A 27,628-nucleotide genomic window follows, 5' to 3' on the forward strand; every position below is an offset into this window, starting at 1 on the left:
GACTCCACTTGCGAGATTTAAATCGAGATTACAATCAGGATGGAGGCTTGTTAGTGGGATTTCAAGATGTATTACAGGATTTTAAACAGAATTGTGGCGAGATGTACAAAAATGCGTACACACAAACCCCCCAGAAGAATGTGCCCGTGACCATCGGGATTTCGTTGTGGAAGACAGCAATGGAAAGAAGGTACAACTTCAGTGTGCAAGTACTGTCGAGTTACTACTATACATATTTTGACAGAAAAAAAAAATCGTTTTGGAAAGTAAGCGAAAACACTAATGTCATACAGTATATCAAAAACAAAAGCCCCGAATAAAAACTGATTTACATAAAACTCGAAAATAGCTCAAAATAATCACCGAAAAATACAAGTAATAAACCCAGAAAAACATAAGCCCTAATTATAATTTATACAGGCACACACTCTAGGTAACACAATACTGTACATTTCAGACCTGTCAACTCTACCTTATTTGCCAGGACTCTCACGCTTTTTGGACACTTCTCCCGGACAACTCCCGTGACAGGTTTCTCCTTTATTTTGCTCAAAACTCAACTGCTAAACCCCCTTATGTCAGCAAACTTTTAATGTCTGCAAAAGTAATGGTCGGTCTGTGTTTACTGCAATCCACGTGTGTACCTATCAGGGTTTAGGACCCAGGGGAGCCCTTTGGCAGGCATGCATTCAGTGCGCGAGGCAAGTGCACCCACCTCCCCCAATTAACCAATAATATAATGGTACCCTTATTAAAATACAGATATTATTTCTTAATTTGCCAAGCAAAATATGTACTATTTTGTTTTACAAAGTTTTACTGTAAATTTACCATCAGACTCTTAAGAAAAATAAAACACAAATAATTATTAATGTATTTAAACTAAAAGCGTGTCATATATTGAATGTACACCTCATGCAGCGTGTTGGCATTGCTATTTAATGAAACCTGCATCCAATGACTCCCTTGCTCTCGGGGCAATGTCTGAGTGTGTTAACAGGGATTTAACACAGGACATGACATAAAATCCGAGCTCATCACCTTCTTTATAAAGCAAAGCTGTTTTGTCCAGGTTGCAATTTGCACTAATATAACAAAATTAGTAAGAAACAACTTAGATGGAGTCCTTATGTTTTTTTTCTTCCTTTCTTTGCCTACACATTATTCAAACTCTACACAGGAGTAAAAAGATGAAACGGTGCCTAATGTCAGACATTTACTTCTATGGTGCAAGTCATTTCAGTTATTATTATTATTATTATTTATTTCTTAGCAGACACCCTTATCCAGGGTGACTTACAATTGTTACAAGATATCACATTATTTTTTTTACATACAATTACCCAGTTATACAGTTGGAGTTGTTTTACTGGAGCAATCTAGGTAAAGTACCTTGCTCAAGGGTACAGCAGCAGTGTCCCCTACAGGGGATTGAACCCACAACCCTCTGGTTAAGAGACCAGAGCCCTAACCACTACTCCACACTGCAATGCAGTGACTATTCAGTTAGCACCTGAGCTATATCTTCCTGAAGTTTTGCATCCTTTGCTGTAAATGACACAATCAACACACTTCTTTGCATTTAGCGATCCAAGAGTTAATTCCTGTAGCTGCAGATGGCTCAGTGAGGGTAATCCTCTTTCAAATCAATCCCATTCCAACTTCTACACACATGGATCCATTCAAGGGAGAATTAGCCTAATGGAATCATTAGTGTTACTGTCTTCTACACAGGCAGAACAATACTGGCAAGTCGTTGGGATGTTTTGAACCTAAATCGTAATAGCTTCAGTAGAAAATAAGAACAAAAAGAAGGAAAAAAAAGATATGAGAGGTAAAGGGTGCTGTCTATATTTACCTGCATGGATAATGAAGCTTTGATGTGCTGTCACGGTCTCCCTGCTGCGTGAATCAATGGCTGAGGGGTGAGAATAAAGAAATCTTAGCTTGGTTGGCCTGGATTTTTCTACAGCTGCCACAAGCAGGGAAGGACATTGCAGGGGACAAGGGACACTGGGATGAGGCTGGAATGCTTTTCGGTCCAGCAAGGTAAGCAAACGAGCTTTCAAAACATACAGGTGGTGTTAGTTTAAACTTGGAAGATTGATGGGTCAGAGCAAGAGCTTTGAAAATCCTTGATTTTTAACAGTGGAACAGGATACAGGTGTTAAAAGTCTCACTCCACTTTTTAAGATGTATTCATATTATATGTATTTTTTTATTTTAGTTATTTTATTTTTATGATTATCTTAATTTGTACAATTATTATTTAGTTAATAATGCTGTTTCTTCTTATTAACTACAGCCTTAATGTATGTATTAATTTCTTGAAATACCATTAATTCCTATATAATGTATGTATACTGGGGTATCTACTTCCCATGAAATGGAAGGACTATTTCCAGAAAGAAAAAGGACTATATTGTCTCTTTCTGTCTGTCGTGTAGGAACATAATTGTAATACGTGAAAGCTTTCATATAAAGACTACTCAAGGCAGCTTCTGAAAATAGTCTTTATAACAGGTGGTCCCTCTATACACATACATGTGTAAAACTTGAAACAAAAAGATTAGTATGTCTTACTCTGAAAATATACATGTATACATTATACAGCTGATTGTGAAATTATGTTCTGTCCTGGAAGACCAATGTAAGTTAAAGTACATTCTGATAATAATTATCCCATCCTGTGAAGCTCATAAAGTTTGTGTATTCCCACTTCTAATTTAAAGGTTAGAATAACTACTTGGCTTGTGTTGGCCCTTGTGAGGAAAGCTTGTAAGGAAAGTGGGATGGATCATGGGACTGCAGGTTGATTGTCTCCTTTGCAGATCATGATAATCTGAAGGATATCTTCTCACAATGCAAGTCATTAAGATTCCAGATCTCACTAATGTGATTTGTCAGCAGATGAAGGTCTTTTCTAATTGGGTACTGGTAACCCAGACTATAGCACAATGTATTTAAGAGCTTTATTTAAAAATGTGTTGCTTAAGTTAGTGTCTTTCGCACCCAGAAACATTTTACAAACAACCAGCAGGAGCCATGAGATTAACTCTGCATCCTAAATTCTACCCTGCAATTGTTCCCCTAAAACAGTGGTTCTCAGCTCTTTCCAAAGTGGAGACAACTAAGTACTTTTCCGCTGAACATTAGTTCAGTCAGGAAAACTCATGCGATAGAGAAAAATATTTATTAAAGCTTAGATAACAAATACTACATTATTCATATTTTCATTGCATTTTTGTTCTTTGGCCTCGTCCTTCAAGGTACCCCTGGCTGACTATAGGGAAGCCATGGGCAGGGAGCAGGATAGCTTCCCTCCACTTTAGGCGAAGCCGAAAAACATGTGGAGGCTGGGGAGGAGTATCGAGGTCATATATAAAAATCCCATTCTAGCTGATCATTGGACGTGTTGTTTATCGAATGATGAATGTTCTGGTAATGAGGGTGCCTAATATGCTAGATGTTTATGATTTTAATATCTTAAAAGTGAGTTCCCTGCCTGAACCACCGCTTTGCTAAATTAGCGGTGGATCATTTATTTTATCCTGTCTTCTTGCTCAAATTTTACATTATTCACATTGTTCAATTTACTATCAAGCCTGGCCCACTTATGTAAGGCTCAGTTATCTATCCCCTCACGCCCAGGGCTGCAAGAGGTACATCCCATACTGCAGGGGGAGTATAATTCAGATTGCTGCCACCTCTGGGGAGTAGTTCAGGCAGTGATTGAAGGTTTTTTTTGTGGCTGAAAAGTAAAGAATTCTAAAATGCAAAATAAATGCAATTAAATGAACGTATGTCCAAAATGTTGTACAATAGGTGGTCCAAAAATTACAATATATACAGGATATTTAAGAATTGTCAGAGTCAATAGATTAATTGCAACCAGATTTTACTTGTGAATATTCTGTGTTATCTGTTGATTTGCAGATTTAGGGTTTGGGATTGTGATAGGTGCAGTTGCATTATGTAGGGATCGTTTCATGGTATTCCATTTTGCCCCAACACCCAATTTAGTCTCCCCAAGCTTTTTAAGGTGTTCTTTTGTGATTTAGAGTAACGTCCATTTGGAGCCAGGTTAGGGCTACCATAAATCAGCTAAGGCTGTTTTACAGTTAGTACAAGTTGTTTTCTGACGTCTGTTTGTTGTTCCAGCACTTCAGGTTTGCTTTCAGGTCTAGTTAGAGATGCTGAGGGACTGATTTGGTGTCGGCCATGTCTTGCTTGTACTGCCACATATATTTTCTCTTAACAACTTGCATAGTCAACATTAAAATATATTTTAATGTTGAAACCTCTCTCTCGGGCCCTGATTATTCTCAGCACATCAGATCTTCAGATTCCAAGTCAGTGGAGCAGCACAATTGGTTTAAAACACAGGTGATTTGTCATGAAGTGACTCATTAGTAAGTCCCAGAGACTCTTGAAATGTGACACAAACTGGATATTTGTTTCTGAAGATGTAGGAATGAACCAGCAGAGATTTGCAGGGGAGGGTTATCCCAGACCCAGCCTGGTTTTCAGCATATTATTAAGGTATATGAATTGATTGTTTGAAAATGTGTGATCTGCCCAGTTTTCTGCATTGCCATTGTGTTAATATATTTTTTGGTCTTGATAGGCCTGTTGGTCTTGTGAAAATTCTATTCGAACCAGGATCATTATGGAGTGAGACAAAAAGATTTTCAGTAAGGTTAATCAATCAGTTAATCACTAATTTGAATAGGCTCATTCATAACATATACAATAGTGGTAGAAGCATTTGTCTAATTGTCAAAGTGTCTTTTAAGTACCACTGTAAGTCTGCATGTCTAGTGGATTGCTTGGAAATCTTGTCAGTACAGTACCAGCAACAAAAGCAATTGTTTCAACATGACTTTTTTAAGCCACTTGGTCCAATTAAAGATTTAAAATAGGCCACCAAATTGCACAAGGTTATAAGTTAATACACCAGTCTCTAACTGTTTGGGCTGTTCAAACTGCAAAATGATGTCCCTTATAACATCTTACACATGATATAGTAACTTATAGTAAATTGGAAAAACAGATATTGTATTCAGGAACTATTATTAAATATAAAATGTATTGCTGTTTTTTTGTTTGTTTTTTTACTTTAGAATTGTGCAGAATGGTCTATGCACAGGGTGGCATCTGTAAACAGAATAAAATGTACTTGAATTTTGACAAATACTTAACAGGGATTGATGGTATCTCACACGTGATTATAATTGTTTAAAATTGCACCTTCCACAGAAACACAATGAAGCATTTCTCTAAAAACCTCATGAAGACATCAAGACTCTTGTGTATCATATTATTACTGGGACACCATGCACTGAAAAGTGTTTTAGCAACTTTCTCTTTTTTATATATAAATGGCAGAGATTCAATCACATCTAATGATAAAGAATGCAGTGTAACTGGTTGGGTGGCTGTGCACAAGTTACCGTGTCTCACCTGCAGGGGTCAGCATTCTCTATAACAATACAACACACCTTGTACAGGAACATCTGATCCACGGGACAAATGTAACTGGTGGAGGATGGGAACAAACTGACACCTGAAGGGTCTCAGACAAGTGTCACTGTATGGGGCAGCAGTGTGGAGTAGTGGTTAGGGCTCTGGACTCTTGACCAGAGGGTTGTGGGTTCAATCCCCAGTGGGGGACACTGCTGTTGTACCCTTGAGCAAGGTACTTTACCTAGATTGCTCCAGTAAAAACCCAACTGTAAAAATGGGTAATTGTATGTGAAATAATGTATAATGTGATATCTTGTAACAATTGTAAGTCACCCTGGATAAGGGCGTCTGCTAAGAAATAAATAATAATAATAATTGTATACCCCTTTTTGCACAGGCAGTTGTTTATATGATCAAATTGTTAAATCTGCAGGGGTCAGAATTCTGCCTAATATAAATCCATTATCTACCTAAGCAACTATAACCTCCTGCACCAGCAAGGTGTTAAACTCGGGGCAGCAGTGTGGAGTAGTGGTTAGGGCTCTGGACTCTTGACCGGAGGGTCGTGGGTTCAATCCCTGGTTGGGGACACTGCTGTTGTACCCTTGAGCAAGGTACTTTACCTAGATTGCTCCAGTAAAAACCCAACTGTATAAATGGGTAATTGTGTGTAAAAAATACTGTAATTGTATGTAAAAATAATGTGATATCTTGTAACAATTGTAAGTCGCCCTGGATAAGGGTGTCTGCTAAGAAATAAATAATAATAATAATAAACTCATTGGCATGGCAAAACAAAGACAGTCAGTGTAGCCCATTGCTGAAACATACACTCACTTTTAAACAACCCTTAGTGAGTTTCAGAAAATCCCATTTTTAAATCACCTGCCACAAAATAATAACATTAGAACAATGTTTGAATTCTGAGTGCCAGATAGGAATGCAGGATTTCTCCAGAGGCTAGTAACATTGGTTACTTTTGAGATGAGTAATGTGAGTTCAGAAATTGATGTGGCTTATAGAGGAAAGGGTTAACAAATAATTACAAATAGTGGACTATCAAATCTTCATATAATACATTGTTTTCAGTAATTTATACCTTTTTGTAGAGGCTTTACTTCTAACTTGGCACTTTGTCTACATGTGAAATGCTTTTGCAGATGACAGAAACCATACCCTGTACCAGATGATTACCAATTCAGGGATGTTGCTTTCTTGTGTTTAGATTATTCTTCCTATGACTTATTCAATGATTTAAATGATTCCTGTGAAATGTGTCAGTCTGGCCAGAATGTCTGATATAATATGTCCAGTTAGAGAAGTAAATACATATCAAAAACATTAAAGACAATGTTACCATGTGAATTAACCACATGTTCCAGTACTGTAAATCTGACCCATATCACACAGTAGCACCTGCTAAGAAAATCTTGGATTTGTCAAACATGTGAGGTTCCTTCACCAGGAGCCAGACTCAGATCAGTGGCACCCAGCTGTCCTGCACTGTGCTTCTTCCCCATCAGAGGGAGCACAGACCCCCCCTTCACTGCATTGTTTAGGCAGTTAGGATGGTTAGGAAACAGAGTATATTTCTGTCTATGAATGAGATCTCATCCCGACTTTCCTAGCAAAGCCAATAGCAGTGGGATCACAAAATCACCTCTGTTGAGGGATACTGTAGATGTTTCAAAAGTAAAACATTTTAATTATACACTGATATGGGTCAGTGAAAATAGTACTGAAGCTAATTAAGAGTATTTCAAATCATAAATACCTTTCTACTGATAAAAAGAGGGTAATATGTACCTTGGATTGTCATAGCTCAGATGGGTAAAATAATGTAACTGTCTTTATTCTTTAAAGGTGTAAGATGGAGTATAATAAGGATTTCCTAGTAAATAGAGTGTAGGTTTGTTAGTTTGAGGCCAATTCAAACACCTCTATTATATTCTGCTGGCAGGTTTAAAACTCAATGTTGTCAATTTGATCTATGGCATGTCTCTGTTCTTAAGAGGTAGGAATGTGATTTTTAGTTGCTAAGACAGAGCATGTGACTGCCTCTGTCTGCCTTGTATGTCTCGCCTATGAGAGAAGAGTCAACATTTCTAATATCTGGTGTGTCATTTCCTCCAACCACATTTCAAACTAAGAGGTAAAGAAGGAATAGCAATAAAACATGACAGTAATTTAAATAGTTAGCAAACAAGGATGCTTAGCTGATTTCTCTGCAATAAGCTGTACTTACCAGTCCTTAAAAAGTTAAGAAACAAACCTTATCTTCAAATGAGAACAATCTGCTTGAAGAAAGATATGCACTGGTCTCTTCATTATTTATTCATTCATGTTTCAGTACACTTTCTTAGGAGTCTGCCACTAACAGGCACACATACCCTTTGAAGCAGTCCCAGTGAGTCTTTGTAGGCAGCTATAAATAAAGCTGAGCGGAGGGGGGTGACTGGTTTTCTAACTGTTCAGAGTACACAGCTGATGGTGTGCCACACCCAACCAACCTCACTTAAAAAGAAATGCTGCTGATGCCTTTATGCAATGTTGAAGTCCCTGCTCTGTGTCTAATTCTCTCACAGAATTTAGAACGTTTAGAAGGTGATTAAGAAGGCTTTTTGTTCTATCCTTAGCATCTAAAGGACCTGATTAGCCTATAGGCCATTTTCATGAGGACATGTAGCTGTGATGCTAGGTTGTTCAGTGCACAGTTGTTCCAGTCATATATTAATAAATACCTTTGTTGCTGTTCATTACCTAATTATTATTTCAATTCATTTGGGGGTTTACTTGAAAAGCACAGACGAATCATGTACAATGACAGAGTAAGTAAAATGCTTATTTTCTTAAAATGTAATCTTCATTGTTTTTACTTTGATGTAGCAAGAAAAATTTTATAAAATAAAAAAGAAAAGAGGAAAGAGACATTTTAACAAGTGAGCTGTAGTTTCTAATTCCTAGTATAGACAGGCTTTTGATTATGCATTGCTTGTTCAATTACATTTTAGCTGAGTACATTATTATTAAGAGGGGAAATCATACAAATTGGGTAAATATGGTACATTTAATCATGCGTCCCAACAAAACTAGAAAAATAAATATCCAATGACAGATGGATCAAAGAATGAACGGATTGAATATTTTCCATTGATGTTCACATTTGAAAGAGAGACATACATTGGCTCAGAGCTGGCATTTAAATCAGACATGAAAAGAACTAAAATAACAGACGGGAGTGTTGAAAATGACCTTTAATGACACTGATATCTTTGATCAAGAAAAAGTGTTCTTTTTGTAAGTTAAGTGTATTGTGGTAGTATCTTGGTGTATATTCTGGTATCAATATGAAGTAGTATAAGGAAGCATAGAGTGTTTAGAAAGCTCTTCAAAGGTGAACTGAAACAGCCAACACATCCAATACTCTGTGCTCGGTCTGCTTGCCTGTTAAAACAAAATCACTGTGCCTCTGGTTGTGGGAAGCACTTGCTGAGAATTCTAGAGCTGTTTAAAAAAATACTGTCCTCTCTAGAAGGCCAGAGTTAGGTCTCTAATTTATGTTTGTAAGTGGCTACCTCTAATCAAGTTGAGAGTGTATTTCTCACGCACTCTTTACTGTGTCATGCAAAGAGAGCAAAAGAATACACTTTCAACTTAATTATAGGTAGCCACTGAACACTTATAAACATTACAAGTCATTAAATCTAAATTAAAAAAAATGTTGTACTTAATCTCTTTACATAGAATCTGTTGTGGTTGGAACGTTGAAATGCTTTGTCATTGACATTCTGAGTGTGAGATCTACACCCTCAGCGAAATTATAAGAGTATATGCTGCTAATAGGCTCCAACGGGGATGTGACTTATATATAATAATGTGTAGTAAAGCACAGTAAAAGATCATCAACACAAACTGTTTAAAGTACCTGCTCCGTGACCATCCATGCGTCTCAATACATTTACAGTGCTCCAACACATACACTCCTCCAATAACACAGCTTTCCCCATGATGCTACTAGGATATTTATTTAACCAATATGATTGTAATAAATGTACAGGATTATCCTTCAATATCTACCCATTTATGTTTCTCTAGATCTAATGCCAATAAAATATGAACATTTTAATTTTACTCTCCCTGATATTAATAAATGAAACCCAAGCCCCCCAAAAAATAATCATACTCTTACTAGTTTTTATTTGAAAGGTAATTACAATTAAAAAGCAAATTAACCAATAAATAAATAAATATTCCCAACCTGTATATTCCAAGAGTCATGGATGTTCCCTGGAAAATGGCATCAGAGACAAGCTCTGGACACAATATTGACCCCAATGGGTTCCAAAATGGTCGCCAGCAACCACTCACCATGGTCTTAAAACCCCCAGTTGTGGTAGCGCAGGTACACCCCATAACTATACATTATTGTAAATGTTATACGTGGTATCATATTATATTGTAATACAATGCAGTTTACAGTTACATATGTGGACACTTGGCATGTATTATAATCTCTGTTTCTTTTTGCTCCGACAGTGTGATCTGAGTGAGCAGAATGCAGAGTGCTTCATTGGACTATTCAGGCCTCACTTTCCCATTTAACAATGACCAGCCTCTGCCACCGGTGAGCAGGACAGCCACCAATGTGACCGAGTCAACCCCGGCCAAGAAAATCACCTTCTTCAAGAGGGGAGACCCTCAGTTCAGTGGGGTCAGGATGGCCATCCACAAGCGCAGCTTCAAGTGCTTTGACGCGCTGCTTGACGACCTCTCCCACAAAGTGCCACTTCCGTTTGGGGTGCGCACCATCACCACCCCCCGCGGTACCCACTGCATCAACAGGCTGGAGCAGCTGGAGGACGGAGGCTGCTATCTCTGCTCGGACCGTTGGCAGGTCAAGCCCATCAGTGTGGAGGCTGCTGGGAGGAAGCCGACTCCCTGGCAAAGCAGCCGCCCAGCCAGCAGCCGCAGGCGCCCCTCACGACTGGAGGAGCTCCCAGGGAAACATGCGGCTCACAGGCACCCCAAGAGGATTACGCTAGTGAAGAACAGTGACCCAGCAGTGAGGAGGACCATAATCCTCAACAAGATAACTGCCCGCAGCCTGAAGGTCTTTCTGGAGGAGATATCTGAACTCCTGCAGTACACCATTAGGAGGCTCTACACTCAGGATGGGAGAAAGGTGAGCATTTCAGCAAGTTACTTTTATAATGAAAATGACCATTAGTATTAATGCTTGTCTGTGTGGCAAGGGATTGAATAAGTGGGGTAAGTTTGTTATGCTGTAATGAATTACTGTACTCCACAGTCAATATGAACTCTCTTGATTGATTGATTCGAAATGATATCTTCAGTGGAAATTATAAGTAAAAATCTTTGAGGTAAAAACAAAATATTATAAAAAACTATACTTTTTTGCTTGTGGGTCTCCAATACAGAACTATTATTAAATAGCCTACAAAGTGTGATATGGTTTAATTCCATAGAAAACATGCATTTTCACATCAATCAAATTAACTAATTAAAATACTAACAGATATTTTTAATTCTGCATTTCATTCCATGATATCATTATAGCACCAACCAAAGTGAAGTGAAACACAATCATATTTCTGAGCAATGTGGGTGTTGTTTTGACACTTTGGTTTAATGATCCATATGTTTAATATGAATCACATAACATTCTTTGAATACGTTGACGCAAAAAATAATTAAAATGTGTTTTGCCAGTCAGCGTTATTATATCTATTCAGAATATATCACTGCTTATAGCATAATTAATAACATGTTTAGAGTATTTTATCTAACCTATTATAATGTATTCCTAAACTAGAGTGCTAACAATTTTGTTTGGTGCAGGTGGATAGTCAGTTGAATTATATTCACTGGACATGATCTAGGGCTGCTAGAAAAAGAGACTTCAGAAATTGATAATAGAAGATATGTGCTTATAACTTAGAGAAGAGTAAGGAGATTCCCCTTGGCTCGCGGAGAGCCACCCTCGCGGAGGTGAGACAGAACCGTCTTCAAGGCTGGGAAACAGCTGATACTTCCCCCAAGGGGGATCTGGAGGAGAGAATGGGAAAATGACAGTGATAGTTAAATTTGGCCGGGGGTCACCCTTGACTCGTGGAGAAACTTCCTCGAGGAGGACAAATCCAGCGGCGGCTGGAATTCTAAGGTTGGGAAGTGAGCGTCACTTACCCCAAAGAGGGAGACCGTTGCAGAGGTGGAGTAGCCGAATAGAAGAGGAAGCGTAGTGGGGGAGGAAGGGAGGATGGTGGAAACAAAAAACGCAAGACACAGAGCAAACTCAAGGCTTGGGGTTGAAATAGAGGATTAGCAGATGTTATTGGTAGGAAGGAAGTAGTGGGAGGAGCCCTCGTTCATGCCCCCTGAATAACACACCAGTTTACAATAATATCTTTCTGCTACTTTAAAAGGTCAGGTTTTGTACGGATCTCTTATTACTGTTGGATATTATAGCTTGTAAGTTTGCTGAATGACGCATGAGCTCTATTGCATGAATCCAAATATCTGCTTCACCTCATTTGGGGTTAAGCAGCTAACATGCTTCACGTGGCCCGGGTCTGGAGAGACAAGACTTCTGTGATCAGATCCAAAGCTGTAATAAGAAACAACATCCTACTTCCCTGAAAGAATTAAGAGTGGCTTTGTGTTCAGAGGCAAAGCAAAATATAGAATGGTTTTCCAGGGGTTCAAGCATTTGGGTGTGGCATATAAATATACTGGGGACTTTAATATTATCTCAAAGACTGAGCACCTGTGATAGGCAGCTAAATTAACATTCCTTGGTATATCAGTGATGACACGTATTTAACTGGTAGTGTCTTACAAAGTGTTTCAGATATTGACTTCAGATTATCTTGCTTGTTTCATATGTGTCTTCCACTTAACAACCACTAAAACATTTTTGCCCTCCATTTTACTATAAAAAGGACTTAAAATAATCATATGGATAGTTTGCCTAGGTGGGTTCTTCTCTATACTCAAATCCCTTTCCTATTCCACCCTACAATGTACTGATCTACTGGGAATGGAATATCCCCTTGCCTTCAGAGTGGTTATAGATTAGTTTAAAAGGTGGCAGTTCATTTTAGAAGACAGGTATAAGGGTCTCAAGTTAAACTATAATTGAATATATCCTTATATAGGTACTGTATAAGCATTCTCCTCTTCGGTACTGAGGCAAGGCCTGTTATTTTGGGATGTGAAGTGTGGACAAAGTATTTGCAGCTCTGGAACTACTCCATGAGTCTCCCTAAGGTCTCTATCAGTTCACAGCAAACACACATCTCCCTTGGAAGAAGGCTTATCCCATTATCCCACCTCTGCCAGCCCTGCCCCCTCTCCCCCAGAGGCAAAGACACAACAAGGTTGAAGCCTAATGTGTAATATATGTACTGTATAAGCATAAAGAAAGTTACCTGCTTTTATGTATCTGTTCAGAGTATACCTGTTCATTTTACAAAACTATAACCAAAACATGTGGCATCATGAAGAAATGCTGTCTATTTAGTTAGGTGATTCAACATACACACATATAACACCAAGGTGTTTACAATAGACCAGTGGTTCTTATTTAAATTATTCTTTAAATACATGCATTAGAAATGTCTTACGACTGAATCAAGGCATTTGAAAAAAAAGGTTTTATGAAACATTTTTGCAATAATCTGTCTGACTATTTTCATGACAGCATTGGCCCTTTCACTTACTTGTCATTTGTTTATTTCAGATCGACAGCATCCAGGCTCTTATGCAGTGCCCCAGTGTTGTGGTTTGTGTTGGCCGGGAACCATTTAGACCTTTTCTGGCAGAAAGCTTAAGAAAAAATTCTGAGGAGAAACTTCCAGGACTGGGCGCAAAATCCTGGACAAGCATTTGCAGTGAATCTCACGAAAGCAAGAAGAATGGTTGGCATTTTTCTTTCTTATTTTTTATAAACTGTACCTTTTAAAATGGGGAGCTGCAGCTGAGATGTCTTAGTGTCATTTTGTGAGACTTATATCCTGCTGAAATAAGCTATCAGCTATCATTTTTTAACATTGTATAGCGCTGGGTAATACCCTGGAGTGCTTTGAGTAACTATCCCTGGTTATCCCTTATTCCTGGCAAATGGGGAAAAGGTTGGCTAACCCCAGGAAATCCTATACAGCATAGTGTTGATATCAACATATAGTAAAATGCCTTATTGGTTCCTGAATGAAGAGCAGCCCCGGGATTAAGAGACCTAGATATTTGAATATAGAAAATGCTCTGATCTCAGTAGACTTTAAGACCTGTTCCATACAAACAGGTAACGCAAGATCCCATACATTCACATACATTGTTTAACTATTTGCCTAGCACCAAACTTGTGTATGTTTCTGTTCAGATCACTGGAGTAATGAATGCCAAATTTATTGTGTTAATTACACTGCAGAAATATATGGGTTGCTGTAATTAAACAAGTTAAAATATACAGTATAGTAAGTAGAACTAGTGTTGTTTAAGCCTCCTTACACTATATAAAAACAATACAATAAGTAAAATGTATATTGTTTTAATGTTACTGTAGACTGCATCATTTCTATTATACATTAATTTTTGCCAACCAATTGTTATTCTTTTTCTTATGCTTTACAGTCAACTTTGGACTAGAAACAAAGAAAAGCATCATCCATCCAAGGTCTGATTCAAGCAACAGGTCCATGAGATTTTCCTTATCATCTGAGAAGTCTTTGCCCAATATGTCTCCGAGAAACAGTGGATGTGCTTCTTATGAGGACACTTTCCCACATGCAAAAGAGTCCATGATGGATGAGGACATAGAAAAGAGAGTGGTTGTAAACAAAGATGGTAGCCTTTCAGTAGAGATGAAGGTGCGTTTTCGCTTGCTGAACGACGAGACTCTTCAGTGGTCAACCCAGATCAAGAAGTCTTCGTTCACAAACAAAGATTCTTGCTTAGAGAAAGAGGATGAGATGGGCCCAATACAACAAACCAATTCAGAAGCCTGCTCAGGAGTGCAAGCATTCTGTCCCTGTGACACAGAGTCTTACTGTCCAAACTGTTGCAATCACTGCCAGTACGATATTTGGAAAAATCCCATGCATGCTGCCCACAGCAGACAAGAAGGCATTGGTGCCGTAAGGCACATTACATCTTCCAGTTCAAGTGCATCATCTCACAGAAGAATCATCCACAAAAAGTCACCAATGGACAGTTTCCACACCACATCTAGTGAAGAGTACACAGAGCATGTGGTAGAGCAGGCCATGTGCTACGCAGAGACTGTTGAGGAAGGGGACGCTAGAGCTGAGTACTGCACTCTGAGCCGTTGCTGCAGCCACGGTGAATCCTGCTCAACTGTCTCACACAAGGCAGCAAGACCAGAAACATCTTCAGTAAACAGCAAATGCATATCCTGCCCTAGTCCTGTCGAAAATTGTGAGTCTACTGCTGTCACACCGATTTCAGACAATGAGGAAAAAAGACCCACTAGCATCCCATCCACTTCTTCCAAAGGATCAGGAAATGACACAATTAGTGTCCAAATCACTGAAATTACAGAGGAGGATGAACGCCCCAATTCAACATCAAGTACTTCCTCAAAAGTTTTGGAAGCACTAAAAGAAGAAAACGATGACAATGGGGATGATAGGCCACCAAGCAGTATTTCCAGAGATTCTTCGCAGTCAAAAAACTGTAAGAAAGTCAAAAATGAATCAAAAGATGAGGAGCGATCCAGAAGTGTGGCTTCTAGTTGTTCCACTACTAGCTGTAAAAAGTCACTTTCCAATATGCACCATTTGTCCCCCAGACCAATAAGCAAGGCATCAAGCTCTTCCACTCGCTCTAATAGGTCAAGAAAGAAAAAAGCATGTGTAGATCAATCTGATGATGCCAGATGCCTTTCAATTGTCTCCAGTTTGCCGAATTGCTCTATTAAGGAGCCAACAGAGGAGGAGGAACATCAATCAGCAGGAAGCTCAGACTCCACTTCATCCAAACTATCCAAAGCAAGTAAGTCTAGCAAGATACTTTTCAGTGAATCTGACAAAGTAACTACACCAAGATCATCTGTATCTGAGACACCTGCTGGCCAAGAAACAGCCCAAGCAGAAGAGGAGAATGACGAAAGGCCAATAAGTAAAAATGTTAGTATCAAAGCTTCTGGAAAATCCAAAAAGTCCAACAAGTTCCTCTGCAGTGGATATGAAACAGCGACAACACCAGAGTCATCTGCTTCAGAGGGACCTGCTGGTCAAGAGACGGCACAAGAAGCAGAAGATGCAAGCAGTGGAAGGCCAGTGAGCAATATGTCCGTTAGCACCAGAGGTTCTGGTAAATCCAAAAAGTCCAACAAAATGCTTCGCAGTGGATCTGAAAGAGTGACAACACCAGGGTCATCCGTTTCAGTGGGAGCTGCTTGCAAGGAAATGAAGCAAGATGCAGAAGATGCAAGCAGTGGAAGGCCAGTGAGCAATATGTCCATTAGTACCAGAACTTCTGGTAAATCCAAAAAGTCCAACAAAAGGCTTCACAGTGGATCTGAAAGAGCAACAACACCAGGGTCACCTGCTTCAGATGGGCCTGCTGGTCAGGAGATAGCACAAGAGGCAGAAGATGCAAGCAGCCAAAAGTCCAACAAGTTGCTCTACAGTGAATCTGAAAGAGAGACAACACCAGGGTCACCTGTTTCATTGGAAGCTGCTTGCGAGGTGATGAAGGAAGACGCAGAAAATGCAAGCTGTGGAAGGCCAATGAGTGGTATGTCTGTTACAAAAGCTTCTGGAAAAAGCAAAGTATGCAAAATATGTCAGGAGGATTGCCGTGAAAAGGCACCATCTGTTATTTCTAGCTCATCGAAAGGGTCAGCCCATATGAAAAAAGGAACTTCTTCACACGTTGGAGATGATGTGCGACCACCTAGTAAAGAATCACATTTTTCTTTAAGTTGCTGTGAACATGGGAAAGAGGGCTCAAGCAAGTTATCCAGACTTCAGAAATCAGATTCTAATCACAGTGAACCATTTTCTGTTAGTGAAACCAAAGAAGTTACTGTAGACCCTGAAGAAAAGGATGAAAGGCCCTTAAGCGATGGTTCCAAAAACCAATCAAAAGAGAGTAAGTGCAGAAAGGCAAAGGCATCGTCAACATCTAGTTCAAGACCAGTCTCAACTTTGTCAAGTCAATCAGGCGCTTCCAAAGCAAAAATAAATGAGCTTAATTTGGAAGAGGATGATGAAAGACCACAAAGTAAGATTTCTAGTGTTTATTCTTATTTGCAAGTCAAATGTAATGGGATTAAATCAACAGACCCCAAAACTGATGACGAGGGAGCTAACTCTGTCATGTCTAGATCAACAAGGTACAGGGGGAAAGGATCCAAGAAACACATGGAAGAGGAAGACTCAAGTAGAATCTCAGCTCCTTTGTCTGTTTCGTCACAAAGTTTGCATTCTCCTTGCCCACCAAAAGGGAAACCTTCTAAGAAAAATGTGAGGCCAAAAGTATTACTGGGTTCCTCAGAAGGAAGTGTTGCCACAGAATCCGTCTCAGCTGCTGAGCTATTGAGAGAAAATGCTGGGAACTCTCGACCAGCAACAACAGAATCAGTTTCAGAGAAATTAGAATGCAGCAGAAATAACAAAGGGTGTAAAAACAAAAAAAGCAAAATTTTAAAAAAGAACAAAGAGGAGGACTCTGAACAAATATTAGATGCTAAAGAATTAGTCCCCTCTGCATTACCAAATGCAACTCCAACAGAGGTTGTCCATGAATGGCTGAGAAAGATTCCAGCCGACACTTCCATGTATGAGTTAGGTGATGATTTCCAGGAAGAATGCGAAGAACCAGTAATAACACAACATCAAGGTCAAATTAGTACAGAGCCAACTTTGGCAACATCAGCTGCCAAAGAAGTGATCCCTGAAGAAGAGGAACCAAAGAAAGAACTAGAAATGGATGAAGAAAAATTTGAAGTAAAGAATACACAGGATGGAGAAAATGTTGATGTTGAGCAATGTGCAGAAGAGCACACAAAGACAGTCCAAGCAACTGCCAATGAACCTCTTTCCAGTGCAGTTCCTACTTTCCCCAATAAAGAAGCCTTACCAAACAGCTTGCAAACTTCAGTGCAGGTAATGAAGGTATTGCTGAATCCCAGTCAAGGAACCAAGCTAGATAGATGCAACAGCTTGCCTGAGGTATCGGCAACTTATGGAAGAAAACTTAGCAATTCAGCCAAAGAATTACTGAACTGCTTTGTAAATCTTCAGTTGAGTGAAAAGCCTGTACACTCAGAAGCCAAAGCAAGCAGTGCAAGATACAAAGAACTCATGAACATACTTCAGTCACTCTGGTTTGGTGGTACTTCTGAAGATGGTCAACAGACGAAACTAGAAAAGACATTTAAAGACCATCAATCCACAGATGATGAATTCAACCCTAGGTCCTCCTCGGGGGTGGATGTTAGTAGTGGTTCTGCAGGCTCTGGAAAGAGCAGCATTACTGGTGGAGTGGAAGTTATTCAATCACAGAGAAAAGCTGCATTACCTATAACACAAATGAATGCGGAGGGGAGTGTAACACCAACTAGACATGATTCATTGCATAGACTGCTGGAGGAAAATAAAATTAATGAAGATGATCAGCACTCAGGACACTCCACACCCAAGTCAAAGCTAAACGCAAGGTGGGCAGCAGTATTTTCTAACTCTGCCACTCCAGACATAGCAAGTCGGGTTCAGTGGAGCCATGAAAGTGAGGGCACAGGCTCTGAAGAAGACAAAGAGCAGAAACACATTGGTGAAGAGGACACTGAGAGCGGTGAAACAGCTGAAATTACTAAGGAAGAAAAAGAAGAACCAAATAAGAATGAGGATGAAAGCAGAAGTGTAAAGTCACCACAGGAAACAGAAACACATATCCAAGAAGAGGAGACAAGTATAAGTGAGAAGGGAGCCATATCAACAAAAGGAAATTCTTCAGATCCAGATCCAGTTTGGGTGTTAAATTTACTTAAGAAACTAGAGAAACAGTTCATGACACATTATATGAATGCAGTGTCAGACTTCAAGGTCAAGTGGAATTTAGACAGCAGTGAACAGCTTGATATAATGATAAATGACCTGAAAGAAGAGGTTCACACGAGAATTCAAACAACCATTAATAGAGAGCTCAAGAAGATCCAAGGAAGGGCTGGCAGGATCCCACACCCTCCTGGAAACACAATTACACGGGAGTCAACAGCAAGAACTGAACAAAGGAGACGACGATGGAAGGTCATGAACAGACGATCAGTCGAAGGATCCATTGAAAGAAGTGATAAGAATTACACTTTCAGTGGTACAGAGTTTAGTGAACAACGCAGTGAAGATGAATACTGCCCTTGTGACACCTGTATGAAGAAGAAAATGATTGCCAGGCCAGCACAGCCTGTTGTTTCAACAAGTGTTTACATTCGGAAGGAGTATGATTTGAGGCAAATTCTTTGTATGAGGAAGAATAAGCCTGTGGAACAGTTTGAGCAGGAAAACAAAATGGGTGGAAACGAGGAGAGCTGTACTGCTGAGACAGATAATGGGTGTGCAGAGGAGCAAGAAGAAATGGAAAATGCGGATAATGAAGAAAACCAAGAGGTTGCAGAAGAGGAAATCCAAGAAGAGAACAGTGAGGCTGGGAAAGAAGAAGGAGAGTCTGAAGAGACTGCTGAGAATGATAGTGATGAGGCCCAAGCAGAGGATGAAGATGATGAGGCAGACAAACTAGAGGTTGATGAGGAGGAAAAGCAAGAAGAGAATAGTGAGGCTGGAAACGAAGAAGGAGGGGCTGAAGAGACTGCTGAGAATGATGGTGATGAGGCCCAAGCAGAGGAAGAAGATGATGAGGCAGAAAAACTAGAGGTTGCTGAGGAGGAAAAGCAAGAAGAGAACAGTGAGGCTGGGAACGAAGAAGGAGGGGCTGAAGAGACTGGTGAGGCCCAAGCAGAGGAAGAAGATGATGAGGCAGAACAACTAGAGGTTGTTGAGGAGGAAAAGCAAGAAGAGAACAGTGAAGCTGGGAATGAAGAAGGAGAGGCTGAAGAGACTGCTGAGAATGATAGTGATGAGGCCCAAGCAGAGGAAGAAGATGATGAGGCAGACAAACTAGAGGTTGATGAGGAGGAAAAGCAAGAAGAGAATAGTGAGGCTGGGAACGAAGAAGGAGAGGCTGAAGAGACTGCTGAGAATGATGGTGATGAGGCCCAAGCAGAGGAAGAAGATGATGATGCAGAAAAACTAGAGGTTGCTGAGGAGGAAAAGCAAGAAGAGAACAGTGAGGCTGGGAACGAAGAAAGAGGGGCTGAAGAGACTGCTGAGAATGATGGTGATGAGGCCCACGCAGAGGAAGAAGATGATGAGGCAGAAAAACTAGAGGTTGCTGAGGCGGAGAAGCAAGAAGAGAACAGTGAGGCTGGGAACGAAGAAGGAGAGGCTGAAGATACTGCTGAGAATGATGATGATGAGGCCCAAGCAGAGGAACAAGATGAGGCAGAAAAACTAGAGTTTGCTGAGGAGGAAAGTCAAGAGGAAATAGATGGGGATCTTGAAAAACAGGTTGTTGAAGAAGAGGCAGTTGAAGAAAGTGAGCAAATGGATAAAGAATCATCAGCAGAAAATGGTTCTAATGAAGTAGAATTAGAAGAAGAAACTGAAGTAACAGATATAAAAGATAATGAAGAAGCTCTGGCTAAAGAAGATGAGGATGCAGTAGATGAAGAAAAACATGATTTGGAAAATTATGTTGGTGGAGATGAAGAAGCAACAGCTGAAGTAAATGATGAAAAGCACAATGGAGACAAAAAAGATTGTGAAGCAGATGCAGAAAACCAAGAGACTGAGGAGGAAATCCAAGAAGATACTGTTGAAAAAGGACAAGAAACTGAAGAAAACAAGGAGACACAGGAAAATGAAGGTCAAGCCGATGAAGGTGGTGATGTAGATGCTGAGGATTCAGATGAGACTGAAGTTCAACATGATAATAATGAGGAGGCTGCATACAAGGATGAAGAGGTGGAGGATAAAGATGAGAAAGAAGAGGAGCAGGAAGACAAAAATGAGGAGGAAAAAGTTCAAGTCACTGATCAAGCAGAACCTGGTGAGCAGGCAGAAGTTTATGATGAGGGAAATGTAGCATCAGAAAAAGAAAATGCTGTGACAAAGGAATGTGACCAGCAGCAACAGGAAGATGAGACTCAAGGCACTGGAGAAGACAATGAAATTGAAGACAATCCACAAAATGAGAATAAAGAGTCTCAGGAGAGTGAGGAAGAAGAGGCTTTTGAAAAAATTCCCAGTGAAGTTCATAAAAGCAGTGAAGAAAATGAAGACAACAGCGCTGAAGAGGAAGAAGAGAACACAGACACAGAAGGAAATGAGACAAGTCAGGATAAAGAAACTGTTGTGAAAAAAAGCCTATTTAATCAGATGACAAAATCATCCATTGAATTCCAACAAGGATCTATGGAGAAATCCATTGATAAGGGAATAGTTAGGGATAATAAGAACGAAAATACTACCAGCAGAAGCTCAGGGAGTTCAGGTGCCAAGCAGTATGCTGAGTCATCCTCAGAAGAGGAGGAAAGGGAATCTGGATGTGATAGCCCTGAAGGGAACCAAAACAATGCAGCTTCTGATAGTGAAAAAGAAGAGAAGACAGTGACTTCTGATAAAAACAAATCTACCAACACAGAAAAGCCAAAAGAAAGTGACATTGATCAAGATGAGTTTGACTTTTAAGAAGAAAAAAGAACAGTTAATGTTACAAGATATGGTTACATTAAGCACTTTGTATTTCCAATGTTTATGTGAAGTAAATTTGTACATAGAAATTTGGAAAATGTTGTATGTATATCGCAGGGTTAAATGTTTTTACACTTTTCAGTGTGTGTATAAAACAAGAGATAATGGCAATGTTAACAGAACACTTTTTTTCTAATAAGTTGATTTTAAAGAATTTGTCTAATGCCATCTTTGGACTGGAAATAGACATTTTATTACATTTGATAAGCCTTAGTCATTGTGAATCAGAGTTGCAGTCAGATAAAGTCCAACATTTTTGGCAACAGTCATAAAGCATTAGTCTAGTATGGCTTTTATAGTACTGCCCTGCGTTTGGTACCACTTCTATTAAAGACAGTGACTCGTACATGAAAGACATATAGCATGGAAGATTTAAAATGTGTAATATCTGCAGTGAGAACCTTGCTGCATCATTATAATCATTTCTTATCATTACTAATACTATGATGGACTTGTGTGTGTGTATAGTGAACTTTATATTACAGTATTACAAAACCTATACCATTATTGTAAAAACTGTATTTATATAACTGTAGGTTTGTATTTTAATAACCTAATAGGTTGAACATATATTTTAATCTACAATTAGTAAATAAATTATGTGGAAAGTATGTGCAATACTGTAGCAAAGCGTTTCAAAATAATGCGCAAATGCTCATTAATGTATTAGTGTATTTATTCCTGTACGTATTTGCCAGCATTTAAATTGATTAAGTATTGAAACAACAACAACATTTAATTGAAGCATTTACTTTTTCCCATATCAGAGAGAGAGAGAGAGAGAGAGAGAGAGAGAGAGAGAGAGCGAGAGAGAGAGAGAGATTGATTTGGTATAAACTGCATGATGTATTCTAGGTGTAAATTTCTAATGTATCCGATCACCTCACTGTAAGGCGTTTCATAATATGTAAAAGCTATGCCTGAGCTTCATAGAAACTTGCACCTTTGTAAAATACAAAAAATGGTTTGGTTCAAAATAATATGTTACAGTTAAGTGAGTAAGGAACAAGCTCTTATTAATAGGACTTTCTGTAGGAATTATACCTGTTTCTTATATAATTTGCTATTGCTATAAGATTTATAATTTTACTCGCGATAAACTAAAATGTTATGCTATTATATAAGACTGTATGCAAAACTATAGAAATCTTAAAGGATTTTATTTCCTTTGGACTTTCCATTTAGGATCAATAAGAAACCAATATAATATATGTAAAAATTGTGAATTTTATATAATGAGTTATATATACCCCCAAAAGGTTCTACACAGAACTATTAGGGTCATGTGATTTTGAAGATGAATTTTGTCAACTACACTGGTAATGGTCTTCTATTTGCTACAGTATATAATATGAATGAGGTCAAATATAACCCCAGCAAGTGCAAGCTAATGTAGAACAGGTCCCCTGTTTTCTCAAGTAAAAAGGTTGGATTTGTTTGTCATGGAAAAATAAAATAAAATAAAAATAAATAAATAAATAAAATATATATATATATATATGATTTGAATTAAAGCGACAGTTATATTAAAAGGATGCTGTAACAAAGGTGTAAAAGCCAAGACTTGTAGGGTTGTGGCAAGATATTTAAAGAGAGACTTGTCATAATCTTCAGGAGGTATGCCACATTTTAAGCAACAGCTTCAATATGTCTTCTCAAAACTCAAAAGAGCAGACAGGTGTAACCAAGCTTTAAAAAATAATTCTTGCCTGTCATTAGCACAACTTTTATCGCATATCCCTTATCATTTTGCTGCCCAGACATATTGTTTGAGTGGAAACATATATGTTTTCCAGTTTCTGTCATTTGGCCACTGTAGCATATCTGTTGCTTGTCACAATACCCTGCACACATCTGCGGGTTCAATCTGCCATGCCCCGCTTGTGGTGGTTGCCTTTCCTGAGACATCCTGTCTTTGCATATATATGTGTTTTTGAAGGTGACTGTTACAACTTCACTGTGCATAACAGACTGCTCGATCTTTGGTTTTGCAGTATTAAATAACAAAAAAAACAGACTGTCTACATTTATTGTTTCCAAAATATAATTACTTGTGAAGTACTGTTCATTTTTAATCAAATCGCCTATAATGTTGTGAGCGCCTTGATCCAAAATACTGATGTTAATGTTCTATTTGGAGCATGGAATTGTTATTACATTCTTGTGTCATCCCATCTGCACACAGGACTTGTAGTTTGTACCCTCACCCTCTTTCACTTATGTAACAACCAACAGCCCAACGTTGGTCCAATAAACTAATACAATTAATATATGCTAAATGTATAATGTGATATCTTGTAACAATTGTAAGTCGCCCTGGATAAGGGTGTCTGCTAAGAAATAAATAATAATAATAATACTAATAATAATAATAATAATAATAATAATAATAATAATAATAATAATAATAATAATATGCTTGATTTCATCATTTTTGTAATTAAAGGTGCATTAGACTTTCTTATTCTTATATCTTACTAGCATTAGAAAGGTTTTCACTGGTTGGTTTTCATATTTATGGTTTACTTATATAGCATCTTATTATTAGCAAAGCAATTCAAAATTAGGGTTACATTTTTCCAACCCATTTATTATGATTCATGTTTTATGCACATGTTTAAATAAAAATATGTCCTTTTATTAGAAAATGTCTGTCTGCAACATTTTGGATCTAAATAAAACCGAAGAGTAAGTAATGGATCTGTTACTCCAATACTGAGTAATTATATTTTTTCTCTAAATCTGCCTTTATGAAATTAATCTTGAGTTTGTCCGGAGAACCCTAGGTGCCATCTCACCTACTCTACATTGATATAGACATAGAGTAACTCAGCCCATCCCACCTACTTACATTGATATAGACATACAGTAACTCAGTCCATCTCACCTACTTACAGTGCCTTGCATAAGTATTCACCCCCCTTGGACTTTTCCACATTTTGTAGTGTTACAACCTGGAATTAAAATGGATTTAATTGGGATTTTTACCATTTGATTTACACAACATACTTAACACTTTGAAGGTGCAAAATATTTTTTTATTGTGACACAAAAGTTAATTAAACAAAAAAAGACATTTGTTGGTTGCATAAGTATTCACCCCCCTGAATCAATACTTGGTAGAAGCACCTTTGGCAGCAATTACAGCTGTGAGTCTTTTGGGGTAAGTCTCTACCAGCTTTGCACATCTGGATCCTGCAATTTTTGTCCATTCTTCTTGGCAAAATTGCTCAAGCTCTGTCAAGTTGGATGGGGACCGTTGGTGAACAGCAATTTTCAAGTCTTGCCACAGATTGTCAATCGGATTGAGGTCTGGGCTTTGACTGGGCCATTCTAAGACATTCAGGTTCTTGTTTTTAAACCACTCCAGTGTAGCTTTGGCTGTGTGTTTAGGGTCATTGTCCTGCTGGAAGGTGAACCTCCGCCCCAGTCCCAGGTCTCTTGCAGACTGAAACAGGTTTTCCTCTAGAATTTCCCTGTATTTGGCTCCATCCATCTTGCCCTCAATCCTGACCAGTTTCCCAGTCCCTGCCGATGAAAAGCATCCCCATAACATGATGCTGCCACCACCATGCTTCACCGTGGGGATGGTGTTCTCAGGGTGATGAGCAGTGTTGGCTTTACGCCACACATAGCGTTTTGCGCTATGGCCAAAAAGTTCAATTTTGGTCTCATCAGACCAGAGAACCTTTTTCCACATGTTTGCTGTGTCTCCCACATGCCTTTTGGCAAAATCCAAATGGGATTTGATATGGGTTTTTTTCAGCAATGACTTTCTTCTCGCCACTCTTCCATAAAGCCCAGCTTTGTGGAGCGTCCAGGTTATAGTTGTCCCATGGACGGTTTCTCCCATCTCAGCTGTGGATCTCTCCAGCTCCTTCAGTTACCATTGGCCTCTTGGTTGCTTCTGTGACTAATGCCCTCCTTACCTGGTCACTTAGTTTTGGTGGACGGCCTTCTCTAGACAGAGTCACGATTGTGCCATATTCTTTCATTTTTTAATAATGGATTTAACGGTGCTCCGGGGGATGTTCAAAGTTTGGGATATTTTTTTATAACCCAACCCTGATTGGTGCTTCTCCAGAACTTTATCCCGGACTTGTTTTGATAGCTCCTTGGTCTTCATAATGCTGTTTGTTTAGATATGCTCTCTAACAAACTCTGGGGCCATCCAGAAACAGGTGTATTTAATCTGAGATCATGTGACACTTTAACTGCACACAGGTGGACTCCATTCAACTAATTATGTGACTTCTGAAGGCAATTGGTTGCACCAGAGCTTATTTAGGGGTGTCACAGCAAAGGGGGTGAATACTTATGCAATCAAGACTTTTCAGTTTTTTATTTGTACATAATTTTGAAAAATATGTAGATTTTTTTCCCCACTTCAACATTATGGACTATTTTGTGTAGATCAGTGACAAAAATCCCAATTAAATCCATTTTAATTCCAGGTTGTAACACTACAAAATGTGGAAAAGTCCAAGGGGGGTGAATATTTTGCAAGGCACTGTATGCAAACACATTTTCAATGACTCACAATTGTTTGAATAATAATGTTTATTTGTTTCAGTCAATGTCATTTACAATGTGCTTCCCATATTGACTCATATTGCAATGATTTTCATTTCCAGGGTGGGGTTCCAGATGGAGATGCATGGTGAAGCACATCTGCCTGGTACCTTGCAGCTGTCCCACTTATTTTCATTAGGTTTTCTTGCAACCATCCTTCAAGGTCCACCTCCACACCCGAAGGCCGGCATTGCGCATTGTCTTTCTTTACACATGCTGTCACTGATTGCTGTTAAATAGTTCCGATTTTGACAGTTCCTTTTGCACAGTATGGTTTCTGGCTTTTGTTGTGGACGATTTCCAAAAACGGTTGACATTCTTGCCCTAATTCCCCTTGCACTGACCAATTTCATTGTGTATCTTTAATACCAAGAATCGACCTACAAAGGACATCCATGAGAAAGAGATGTTACCTCATTGGATATGGCAGGGAGGATTTTCAAAGCGGTTATGTTGATGTGACAAAACTGGGCCATCTTGTTTAAATATTTTCAAAATAAATGTCAAATGATTTATAATGAATGGTAGCTATAATACAGTGTAAGCAATAATGTACAAGTATAACAAATTGATTTTACTGTACTGGTGCATTGAGGACAAACTAGTGCACTGAATTTGGTCCAATGTTCTTGAGGTACTTTTTGTCTAACTAGGGCATTAAGAAAAGCATGGTTATTTTGTTTTCTACAATGACTTTAAAAATATAAAATACAACCCCAATAAAACAATAGCTTTTCTTTTAAAATGTATAACAATTTGTGCTGCTAGCTGAAAGCTAACTGGAACTTTTACAAAACTGCAGTTGACAACCTAATTTCTCAGTTCATAAATACAATTAAACCAATCTGGACACGTCTCCTATGGAAGATCATTACGTTTTTACCCCCCATTGAGTTTAATTACCCAGGGCAGCTGTTTCAGACCTGGCCAATAAGAGGTGAGCATCACTGTCCTAATCCCTGCAGCTCCAGTTTGAGGTACTGTATCTTTAGCAAGGCGATGGGATGAGAAGACATTACATCACACAAAATCTGGAGCAGGAGTTTAACTTAACTGCTTCATTCCCTTACCTATAAAGCGGTTTGCTGTAGGCAGTGGAGCACCAATAAAGTGCACCTTTACATTCTCACAAATTTCCTTGAACCTACATAGATAAGAACATAAGAAAAGTTTGAGAATAAGATAAGGCCATTCAGCCCTTTAAAGCTCGCCAGGAAGAAAAATGTTAATTTAATTTAGCTTTAACAAAGCCCAAGTACCCCACCCCATGTATTATTAGGGAATAAGATTGAACTGCATGAATATCGCAATAGAATTATTCATACATACAGTGGGAGACAGAGAGAGAGAGAGACAGAGACAGAGAGACAGAGAGAGAGAGAGGATAGACAAATGCAAACAATGACATGATACCTATTTTCTCTTCTTGACACCTTGTGACATAAATACAATGAGTTTTGGTTGTAAATCTCCCTCACAACCTGTGAGGGCGCTAAGCAGCAAGAACAGAGTTCTTTGGACGGGCTGGCCTGTCAGTTCTTTCCCCAGGTCAGGAAGTCGGCCAGTCTGGATGAAGGCGAGACTCCATTGCAAGAATGCATTGACCCGGAAGGGAAATGACGTGGCAGCCGCAGATTGGAGAAGTGGTTGCATTCGTTTACCAAGGGGTCATGTGTGAAAGCATAAAAGGGGGCGGAGAATCACAATCTGTTCCTTTCGCTTGGTTTGTGTTTTGAAAC

The 27,628-nt window shown here is 39.0% G+C and overlaps 1 protein-coding gene across 3 annotated transcripts; it reads left to right on the forward strand.

Annotated features, from left to right (window-relative positions):
- LOC131737096 (retinitis pigmentosa 1-like 1 protein) lies at window positions 1-24,096 on the forward strand. Of its 3 annotated transcripts, none has more exons than XM_059023772.1 (4): window positions 1-190; window positions 10,003-10,648; window positions 13,226-13,403; window positions 14,116-24,096. In XM_059023772.1, the coding sequence occupies exons 2-4, from the start codon at window positions 10,022-10,024 to the stop codon at window positions 21,252-21,254; spliced, it is 7,944 nt and encodes a 2,647-aa protein (XP_058879755.1). In that variant the 5' UTR covers window positions 1-190; window positions 10,003-10,021; the 3' UTR covers window positions 21,255-24,096. The 3 variants fall into 3 exon arrangements, with proteins under 3 accessions (XP_058879755.1, XP_058879753.1, XP_058879754.1); XM_059023770.1 differs by lacking the exon at window positions 1-190 and adding an exon at window positions 1,653-2,049; XM_059023771.1 differs by lacking the exon at window positions 1-190 and adding an exon at window positions 8,123-8,294.
- The last annotated feature ends 3,532 nt before the right edge of the window (window positions 24,097-27,628 follow it).

Source organism: Acipenser ruthenus, chromosome 5 (genome assembly GCF_902713425.1).
Source record: "Acipenser ruthenus chromosome 5, fAciRut3.2 maternal haplotype, whole genome shotgun sequence".
NCBI classification, from domain to species: Eukaryota; Metazoa; Chordata; class Actinopteri; order Acipenseriformes; family Acipenseridae; genus Acipenser; species Acipenser ruthenus.

What these genes read in the sequence shown, in the direction of transcription:
- LOC131737096 (XM_059023772.1), top strand. Translation starts at nt 10,022, where the DNA reads ATGCAGAGTGCTTCATTGGACTATTCAGGCCTCACTTTCCCATTTAAC. An exon ending in ACACTCAGGATGGGAGAAAG is followed by an intron (nt 10,649 to 13,225) that starts GTGAGCATTTCA and finishes TGTTTATTTCAG; the next exon opens with ATCGACAGCATCCAGGCTCT. An exon ending in TCACGAAAGCAAGAAGAATG is followed by an intron (nt 13,404 to 14,115) that starts GTTGGCATTTTT and finishes TATGCTTTACAG; the next exon opens with TCAACTTTGGACTAGAAACA.